The following is a 10,729-nucleotide window of genomic DNA, read 5'->3' on the forward strand; positions in this document are numbered from 1 at the left end:
CGTAATTTTTTTAAGTAATATTCCAATAAAAACAAAAAACATCGTATTTCGTAATAAGCGGAAGCAAATAAAAGATTACATTATTTTATTTCAAAATATTTTGTTTAAACTTATTTCCTAATATCACATAAAAATATATTATATATTACAAAAAGTAAACTTAGTTCTTTAACCACCGATAGATTATTCGTCCAACTTGTACTTTAGCTGCTTTTAGCTGAGGCAGGTCATGTTCGGTAGATGGATACATGTTAGCACAATGCGCAGTGCCTTTAAGTAATTTCAGTTAAAATATCTACGAATTATAAGAACGAGTAACGTTACACGTACCATTAATATAAATAGCAGTAGCCTCAGGAGTTAATGATGTTGTAATACCTAATGCATGCCATGGATCAACAGATCCATGCACGAATACTACATTATTCACTTCTAACTTAAGTGCTCCGTATAGAGTATTGGTTCGCTTCACAGCATTATTAAGTAAGTCTATATTATACCTAAAAAAAGGACATCAAAGAGCATTCGTAATAAATAATACTTGTATTATATTTTTTTAAATTATTAATATACAAACCTAGGTCCGAAAATATCAATGCATTGTTGAATAAAGAATTCTACTGGAAACATTTCACTAAATAAATTTGGACGAGCAGTCGATGTTTGAAAAAATCCAAATTCTGTGCAGGTTTGATATATCCATTGCCGACCTAATGAAATTTTATTACAGTTTTGAAATAGGCATGATAACTTTTGTAAAATTACCTCCTTCCGCTCCTTCAGAATCCCATGTTACATCCCTTAATTCATGAATCATCTTATCGTATCTAAAGTCCAAACATTTTTCTTTGCTTGCATTCAGTATCATATTACTTATATAAGCGAGTCTGTCGATGGGTATGCCTATTTTTTCATTTAGTAGAATGTTACATGCATCATCGATGGTCAAATTAGCCATTCTTGAATTGTTACGATTATCTTTATTGTACTGGACAATACCTGCAAAATTACTTACTATCGTTTCATATAAATTCGAAATATCGACGCGTTTTGTGTATCCACTATCTATTGGATCACACAGGCTGCAAAAAGCAACGAATGAATAAAAGTAGAAATGAATAAATATTTTGAAATATCATTTGTAATTAAATTCATACTCACTTAAATTTTTTAACAATGCCTTGTTGACCTATTGGATGATGTAACATCATATGAAATTGTTTGTTCGCAGCTGCAATCACGTCTACACATGCTTCAGAATATTCTTTAAGGGAATTTTCAACAATAACATAATATTCTGTAAATGTTCTTAATTTTAGACATAATAATATTTGGTAGTAATATTCAGTAGTATATATTCAGTAGTGATATTCGTTTATAATGTAAATCTATTAATGTGTGGGCCTAAGTAATGTTAGAAATTAATATCTAAATAAACTACATTAATTTTTTTTATTAAATATTCTGACATCACTTATTGGCTAACCCAATACATGCAAAGAATATGAAACAATTAATGTTCTACAAAATCATATATATGAGTCAATATTATATCTATTATATATTATATTACACTAACGTTGAAAATCAACTTGTGCAAGGACTGGAGCACTACTAGACACAGCTCCATGTACAAGATGAGGATACTTTACACGCATCCATGCAGCTAATGATCCAGGATAAGAACCTCCAAAAACAATCCATTTTATATTATCTAATACCTTATAAATTTCATTTATACTTTCTATAAAATATGCTATATCTGCAAGTGCTTGTTCTGAATTTAAATAAATTAAGTTCTTCACACTCATATCTCTGAAAAGTATTCCTTATAAAATAATATTATATTAAATGCTATGTTATTAAAACTGTATATTATAGAATGTTAACTCACGCAGTTGGATGACTTTTCCCATAAAAGCGATGTTCAAGTTGAAAACACATTGCTTCAAATTGTTTAGCATATTCGATCCATTGTCCTTCCACCATCCACTTGGCAGTGGCTGTTCCTTCACCACCGATTAAAAGGAACATAGGACCACCAGGTTTATAATATTCTGTATTCTGAAAATATCTCTAAAAAAGGATGAAACTAATGAGAAAATTGTCTAAAATTTTAATTATTACATTTATACCTGCTTCCAAACACGTGTATCTATTGGATTAAAGTGATCAAGCATTTGAATAAACCATTGCTCCTTAGGAAGCCATTTGTGTTCTTTGTGTGAAAGCAACATACCTAGATTTCCATCTTTACTTCTACCTCTTAGAAAATTACGTAGTGCTACATTAATATTTATAAAAACTGCTGTTAACAGCAATAATGATACAAATCGCATTTTTCTGGAAGAAAAAAAAAAAGAATTGTTGTCGAGATATAAATATACAAATGCAATGATGTGTATACATGTACAATGGCAGTAATCATTTTTTGATGATAATAATCATAAAAATAAAATATTACTTTTTAACAAAAAAAGGAAGAATGTTTTAAATATGATTAAAATAATTTCGAATTGAATAATAATTCAAATGTACAAATTACAAAATAACATAGTTTTTCTTTTAAGTTATTTTTAAATTTATCATCTAATAAATTACTAATTTTTAATACAGTACATGTCTTTTATAATAAAAGTGTCTCGAATCTCAATGTTACGAAAAATTAAGATTGTGATATGACTCTTACGATAGCTGATAAAAAAACACAAATATTTAAACATCAATGACAATTGAAAATTTCTTTTGAAATTTGTATCTTATTGTTTGCATATAGTAACCAAAGTCACACATACGAGATATACGGCGATGTTTATAAAATGTTTAAAATTAAAAGATTAAGGAAGGAACATTGTATCATAGAATAAGTATGGCTATATTTATCATAGAAATATCGGCGCCATGATCGTGGATTAAATAGGGATTTTCACTAAACGAATTCACAATTTCGTTTATATATAAATAACAAATGTAACTTTATTAAAAATATATAAACTTAATAATTAGAATTGTAGAAATTATGATACCAAACGTGATTAACCTTTTAGATGTTTCGAAAACATTTTTTTTTTTTTTTTTTTTTTTTTTCTAGCGACTTGATAGCCTTCGTTGTTGATTAGTAAAGCAGAAATTACCGATTCACTCCAGAAGTGTTCTAATCATCTTCTTCATATTTTTGCTAGGCGTCGCAAAATCAGTAATATTTTTTGCAATCGTCCAAACATAAAAAATATGTATGAGTTCCGAAATACGACATTCAGCGCAAGATCTGCTTGTTAGTGCAACGACTCACTTAGTAACATCGCGTCATGATTTATCGAAAATACCCAAACACTAGGTGAAAACATTAAAGGGTTACTTTGATCAATTTCGATTGACTTAATCAACAGTCAGCAGTATAGCCAACAGTAAAACCTTTTAAAAATATACATTTGTTACATAGTTTAGAACAGACTATTAATATAAGAATATTAGTTAAAATAAGCTAGGAGAATACATATATACATTTTTATATTATGTATAAAATTGCCAAGTGAATATTAATATTACAAGGATATATGTAGGTTAAGAACGATATATAATTAAAGTTCTGCTGTTTGAAAAATATTGAAGAAAGAAAAATCGAGAATCGATTTTTAAAGTAAAAAATCGATCCGTAAGAAATCAAACAGAAGAAAATCGATTCCCAAGATCGATCTTCTAAAAAATCGAATCGAAATCAAACATCTCTAATGCACAACTACACGTCATTTGTAATACATACAGATGTACGCGTGAAATAAGAAATGATTTCCAAATTTCTAAATTAACAATAAAAAAAAAAAGAACAGTCCAATTAATTGTGAGAACCATAGAACCGCGCGTAATTAAATATACCTCACGCGACGAATCGGTAAAATCAGGAAATCCATTGTTAATTAATATTACAGATTTCACTCTTCGTCTTTTTCATTTCTTTTCATTTTTCTAAATTACTTTTAGGCACAGTTACTAGAAATTTCTTATTATTTAATAAGCGAAGTATCAAGTGAACAACACATCGATATATATCGAATCAAGTTATTGTACTATTTTGTTAATTTTCGAAAACATTCTGTTTTATTCAAATTTAGGATAAGAATTGTACAAAGAAAAATTACAATGTCGCGTGACAAGCATTAAACGTCAAACAATATATTATAAATTTCTTAAGCTATTTCTTTAATTAGTTTGTTAGTGATTTGTTTACGAACATGTAATGTCAGAACGCTGTTTATTCCTTTGTTTCGGTGTCCAATTTAGTGTCGTTTTATCTTAAGAACAACAAATATTGTAACGATGCGAGAAGATAAAATGTTTAATCAGCGCTGCCGACAAAGCCAATTGGATCGTTATAAATATCAGTTATAACCCTGCCTCCAGTTTAATCTGCAATAGGTGAACGTGAGGAGAGTGATACAGGAGAACTTTGTAACAGCACTAATGTTTATAATTCTCACGCTAAAATATTAACAAGTTAATACATTATTAAGATTATAAGTGTCAATGAAACTTTGTAAGTATTGGCGTTAATTACTATCCTCATTTTATTTCTTATCAATTCTTTGAATTGTCTTTTTAAGTTTCTGGAACATGAAAGCTAGTGGCATTAGTAATAAGTTTAAAATATCAAAGTAATAAATTTATGAAAGCTTTATAAAAAACTAATGTCTAATGTAAGATTTTAATACAAGTTAATATGCAAACATTTTTTTTTTTTTTATTAAAAGATTAACTTTAATCGTATTATATAAAGGAAACTTATTCACTTTTAGATATACATTAAAGTATATAACCAAAAATGAAGTTTGCAGAACATCTATCTGCCCATATTACGCCTGAGTGGCGTAAGCAGTATATTAGTTATGAGGTAAATAATACAATCAATGTTATATATCATTTGTAAATGATATATTGAATATTATATGAATTTTATGATTTTAGGAAATGAAAGCAATGCTTTATACTGCAGTGGAGGAGGCACCTTCTTCGGAAAGTGTAGAACCAGAAGTGATACAAAGGCACTTTGCTTCCTTTGACGAAGTATTTTTTACATTTTGTGATCGTGAATTAAAAAAAATTAATACTTTTTATTCTGGTAAATGCATTTTATTATTTATGTAGAATTATTTATATGCTATAAGAAAATATATTATTAGTGACGTGAGTAATTGTTTTATAGAAAAGTTAGCAGAAGCAACACGTAAATATGCAGCATTACAAAATGAATTGAAAACTGCTTTAGAATTGCAACATGGCAGTGGCAAAAACAAAGGAAAACCTAATACCAAACCTCATCTACCTACAAGAAAATTACGAGAATTGAAACTTGCATTTTCAGAGTTCTATCTTTCTCTCATACTTTTACAAAACTACCAAAATCTTAATTATACTGGGTTTCGTAAAATTCTTAAAAAGCATGATAAGGTATATGATAGAGTCACATTATAATATATTTAAAATATTCACTAAAAAGTTTCCCTGATATATAAATATATCAAGATAAGGAAAAGTCAGGCAACAACCATTTCCCTTGTGTTTCCAAGTATATATCCAAGTAATAATCCTAATAATATTTGTATTGCATAAGCAAAATATTGTAAAGAAATATTTGCATGCTTTATAATATAACTGTCATTTACAGTTATTGTCTGTGGATAGTGGTTCAAAGTGGAGGATAGAATGTGTAGAAATAGCACATTTCTATACTTCAAAAGATATAGATAAACTTATACAAGAAACAGAGGCAACTGTAACAAATGATCTCGAAGGTGGAGATAGGCAACGTGCTATGAAAAGACTTCGTGTGCCACCACTAGGAGAACATCAGAGCCCATGGACTACTTTTAAAGTGGGATTATTCTCTGGAAGCTTTATAATTCTATTTATAGCAGTTGTTCTCTCAGGTATTATACATATAACGCACGTATTTATTATAATAACGTGGGCTATAATTGCAATGCATTATCTTTACTGTTTACAGCAATATTCCATGAGAGTGGAGAAAATTTGAAAGTAGCTTTTCGTTTATACAGAGGGCCATTGCTTATCATTCAATTCTTATTTCTCATTGGTGTTAATGTTTATGGTTGGAGATCTTCGGGGGTAAATCATGTTCTAATATTTGAATTGGATCCACGAAATCATCTCTCTGAACAACATCTTATGGAATTGTCTGCAGTACTTGGAGTAGTATGGACATTAAGTCTATTAAGTTTCCTTTATAGTGCTAGCCTTAGTATTCCGCCATATGTAAATCCTTTAGCTCTTGTCTGTCTTATGCTGGCATTTTTTCTGAATCCATTCAAGATCTTTCGTCATGAAGCACGCTTTTGGTTACTCAAAATCATTGTAAGTAATCATTGTAAATAATGTCATATTGATTTTCTCATTAAAATTATCATTATTCTAATTAATCTATTTTATTGTAGGGTCGTGTTTTAGTTTCCCCATTTGCATATGTCAATTTCGCAGATTTTTGGTTAGCCGATCAGTTAAATAGTTTGACTACTGCTCTCTTAGACTTTCATTTTTTAACATGTTTTTACATCACGAATGGTAATTGGCTCGAAGCAGGGAACACAAAGCAATGTTCATCAGGATCTTTGATCCTCAGACCTATTGTTAATTGTTTACCAGCTTGGTTTCGTTTTGCACAATGTTTACGAAGATATCGTGATTCAAAAGAAGCATTTCCGCATTTAGCAAATGCTGGAAAATATTCAACTACCTTTCTAGTTGTTATAGCTAATACGTTACATAATTATCATCAAGGTGGGTTTGAATATTTTACTTATGTAAATTGTTACTTATGTGAAAGTAACAAATTATCATTCAGTAAATATATTGTGTATATATATTAGATGAATATAGTAATCAATGGGAGAATCCATGGTTATGGTCTTGGGTGGCAAGTTGCGTCGTTAATTCAGTATATTCTTATACATGGGATCTTAAGATGGATTGGGGTCTTCTGGATAATAATGCTGGTGAAAACCGATTTTTAAGAGAGGAAGTTGTTTATTCTGCAGCGGTAAGTATTGCTATTATTTAATTTATCATTGTTAATTTGATAAGACATTGTAAACCATTTTAGGCCTTCTATTATTTTGCAATAATAGAGGATTTTGTATTAAGATTCATATGGGTTGCAAGTTTCATTTTAATACAATGTGGACATATTTCCAACGACTTAATGACATCTATAGTTGCACCCCTTGAAGTTTTTAGGTAAGGTATTCAGATCTTTTCTTAATTTTTAAAAATATTTTTTTATATTAACAATTAACAAAATATCGACGTGTACAACTTTTAAGGCGTTTTATTTGGAATTTCTTTCGATTGGAGAACGAGCATTTAAATAATTGTGGTAAATTTCGCGCTGTACGCGATATTTCCATAGCACCAATTGAAAGTTCTGATCAAATGCAAATTCTTCGTATGATGGATGATGAAAATGGAGTACTAAACAGAGGTAAACGTAAAGGTGGTGGTAAAAAGCAAGGAAATACCAAGGAAGAAAAGAGAGCATTGCTTAAGGAAACTATTGATATCGATATATCGAATGCTAGTTGAAATTAGTAAGTACGAGATGTATAAAAATATATGTATATTTGTATAGAATATTGTACATGCATCTTAGAATAGATGGAATCTTGTACAGTTTCTTGAATTATGGATGATTAGACAATATTAATTCAATTTTGTATAAAATGTTATATCTACAGTATACGTACATAAACAAATAACACAGTTGAAGAATATAAAGGTAATATATGTTATGCGCCTTTTGTGTTATTCCTATAAAATAGTCTCTGTCAACGTGTAAATACTTAATGGTATATGTCATAATATTTTATGTCAAGAGTCTTCCACTATAAAAATTTATAAGGCACTCGAGAATATGATTTATATTAATTTGTTAATTTTCATCTAGTGAGTACGATCTTCTATATTTATGTACATATACATGCATAAATTTAATTAAGTTTAAACCCAAGTTATATTCAAGTTTGTAGAGAAAGAGAAGAGGGCTCATTCCAAATGTTTTCGTTCTAATCTCTTTTTCATATTTTATGTTATGTGATGGAGCGCGCGCGCGCGCGCTTGTCTGTATATATATATGTATATATATATATATATATATATATATATATATAACATGTGTATATATAATAATATTCATATACATTACATATTCAATATAAAAATATATATTAATAATTTAATTTACGATAAAGGTACCTTCTATATAGTCTGTTTAAAACATACAAATATGTTTAGTGAGTAAATAATTAAATTTAAATTCTATTAGACACAATGTGTAGCTTGTAAAAATTATAAATGAATGGTGCAATTATAGATTTAATTACAGTATTCATATTATGATCAGTTAAATAGTACTTTAAATAGTAAGACAGTATTATAGACAATTTTGTTTAATACTATTCTTTACTGTAATAAATTTCAAAAAGGATTATTTTAATATTATTTGTTTAAAACATTAAAAAAAGCTTAACTTATCAATAACATGCTTATGATTAACCAAACTTAAGAATTGAAATTTATGTAGAATCATTGTTGATCTTTTAAAAATTATTGCATTTGTAATAAAGTATACTTATCATCGAATTTGTACAAAATTCGTTTTTAAATTTTATCAAACGAATAATTGCATTTTTCTTATCTTGTATCTTTTTCATTTATAAAATTAAATTAATGTTAATTTTATTTTTTAGTTGAAAAAAAATTATTAAAAAAGAAAGATTTCATTAATATATTCCAAGGAGATAAATTGTATGTTATTGTATAAAGCATAACATATTGTAATACTACATTTATATATACAAAAGGTATTTTATATATTATAATGATTTTGTTCATGTTATCTTTTTTTGTCAACATGCGATATTAAATATGATTTAAATTAAATAATATAAAGAACAAGTTCTAATACAAAAGCAACTCTAGATGTGAAATGAAGTAATGAAAATTATTTTTACTTTTTTTAAATGTACATAGAATTATACAAAAGATATAAGTTGATTTATGAATTGTACCTTTGTCTACAATAGTTTTATTTCAATTATTTTTTATGAAGTTGATGTTATAATCCCATCAATGTAATTATTTTATATCTATTTCTATATACGTTGTTGAATCAACAATCGACGTATGTTATATTAAATAAAAGTCTCACATATTTCCATGAACCCATGTGTTTAATTGGCGAACCTATATTCTATTAAACATTGACATAAGAAATTTTCTATAATAGAGATATGCAACTTTTCTTCAGAGAAGAAATGACTCTTCTACTACTGCTATTCAATTGTTTGATCACGGTTATTGGGTTCCCTACAAGCGAATATAGGACGTCACATTACCTTCCTTTGCAACTTAATATTACATCATTTGTATCACGTGACATAAGTTATGCTTATGATATGTCATCGTGTCTCTAACCTAACTTAACCCTAAATCACTACTTTTCTTCGCATTACAACACAATTTTTTCTCTTTTTCCTCTATGACAACGAAGTATAAACATAACTCATGTCACGTGATCCAAGTGAAGTATAAATGGTAATGGAGCTAATGTGACGTTATCTATTCCCTTGTAAGGAACTTTCCCAGCAACCATGGTTGTGGTTCAAGTATTCTTAGGTACACAATAATAATAATAATAACGAACGGCTTGTTAACAATTTTACTTGTCGGCGTATTAATAATTTTGTATTAATAATTTTGCTGAGTCGGCGTCAATAAATTGTGGTGTTCATACAATGAACATTTGCTCAGTTTGACTTTTTGACTGAACATCCATACTCTCCTCGCATATTTGATTTTTTTCAATTAATAACACAAGTCCGAAATTTAATGTCGCTTGGCCAGGATTAATGCTAAATTTACCAATAAAACAATTGAATTTTCTGAATGCTGTCATTACCATATATCTGTCGCTGGGAATCAAAACAAATTATTTTTTTTTTTTCTTATGGATAGATGCGTAAATGGTTGATACTGATATAACAATATACATACAAATGCTGAAGAGTATTGGTATGGAACGAATTCTTGATAGGAGAAAAAAGAAACAAAAGAAAGAGTAACATATTGGCTCCAGGATCGAATTTTGCATATTTCTGTTCTATGAATTCTTTATTCTTTTAATTATTATAATTTTAATAAAAATTAAAAATGTAATGTATGTTAGAACGCCTGATGATTCCTCAGATAAATTTGGATTCATCAGGTTGAAATAAAAAATAAAATTATAATTTTAATGTAAATTTTATTTTCTACAATTTTTTTCGATGTGTATTTAAAAGAAAATGAAATCTCAGTAAAATATACGATTTTAATAATCTATATGTTTTTAATCGTTATTGCTATGTGACTTCATGAATCGGTGATGCTAAGTAATAACAATGATGATAATTATAACGATCGAAAATGTATGTGACAATGGTAAAATAATAATAATAATAATACCATAACATAATATATAATATAAAATGGTGTAACACGTTAATATTTGCCATGACAATCAAACGGCACGCCGCTACTACGCTAGGACTACACTGAGGGAAAGAGAAATATTTGTAATACATCTAATACTACTAATAATAATAATATTAATAGTAATAGTACTAATTAATAATAATAATAATAATAATAGTAATAGTAATAATAATAGTAATAATAATAA

At 28.0% G+C, this 10,729-nt stretch overlaps 2 protein-coding genes across 8 annotated transcripts; one reads left to right on the forward strand and one right to left on the reverse strand.

Moving 5' to 3' along the window:
- Window positions 1–68: 68 nt before the first annotated feature.
- On the reverse strand, window positions 69–4,346 carry LOC122627184 (putative serine protease F56F10.1). 6 transcript variants are annotated; one of them, XM_043808127.1, is made up of 9 exons: window positions 4,233–4,346; window positions 2,136–2,343; window positions 1,895–2,076; window positions 1,580–1,815; window positions 1,162–1,297; window positions 766–1,082; window positions 578–710; window positions 331–500; window positions 69–270 (listed from the first exon to the last, which is right to left on the reverse strand). In XM_043808127.1, exons 2-9 carry the CDS (start codon window positions 2,337–2,339, stop codon window positions 161–163), a joined length of 1,488 nt encoding a protein of 495 aa, XP_043664062.1. In that variant the 5' UTR covers window positions 2,340–2,343; window positions 4,233–4,346; the 3' UTR covers window positions 69–160. The 6 variants fall into 6 exon arrangements, with proteins under 6 accessions (XP_043664062.1, XP_043664064.1, XP_043664060.1 ...); XM_043808129.1 differs by lacking the exon at window positions 4,233–4,346 and adding an exon at window positions 3,135–3,524 and having other exon boundaries at window positions 69–295; window positions 379–500; XM_043808125.1 differs by lacking the exon at window positions 4,233–4,346 and adding an exon at window positions 3,135–3,521.
- Window positions 4,347–4,393: 47 nt separating this feature from the next.
- On the forward strand, window positions 4,394–8,089 carry LOC122627183 (xenotropic and polytropic retrovirus receptor 1). Of its 2 annotated transcripts, XM_043808124.1 has the most exons (11): window positions 4,394–4,534; window positions 4,794–4,888; window positions 4,963–5,116; window positions 5,201–5,445; window positions 5,663–5,924; window positions 6,002–6,369; window positions 6,450–6,792; window positions 6,882–7,051; window positions 7,115–7,248; window positions 7,335–7,598; window positions 8,030–8,089. In XM_043808124.1, the coding sequence occupies exons 2-10, from the start codon at window positions 4,820–4,822 to the stop codon at window positions 7,591–7,593; spliced, it is 2,004 nt and encodes a 667-aa protein (XP_043664059.1). In that variant the 5' UTR covers window positions 4,394–4,534; window positions 4,794–4,819; the 3' UTR covers window positions 7,594–7,598; window positions 8,030–8,089. The 2 variants fall into 2 exon arrangements, with proteins under 2 accessions (XP_043664059.1, XP_043664058.1); XM_043808123.1 differs by having other exon boundaries at window positions 7,335–8,043.
- Window positions 8,090–10,729: the final 2,640 nt, after the last annotated feature.

This window comes from Vespula pensylvanica, chromosome 2 (genome assembly GCF_014466175.1).
Source record: "Vespula pensylvanica isolate Volc-1 chromosome 2, ASM1446617v1, whole genome shotgun sequence".
NCBI lineage: Eukaryota > Metazoa > Arthropoda > Insecta > Hymenoptera > Vespidae > Vespula > Vespula pensylvanica.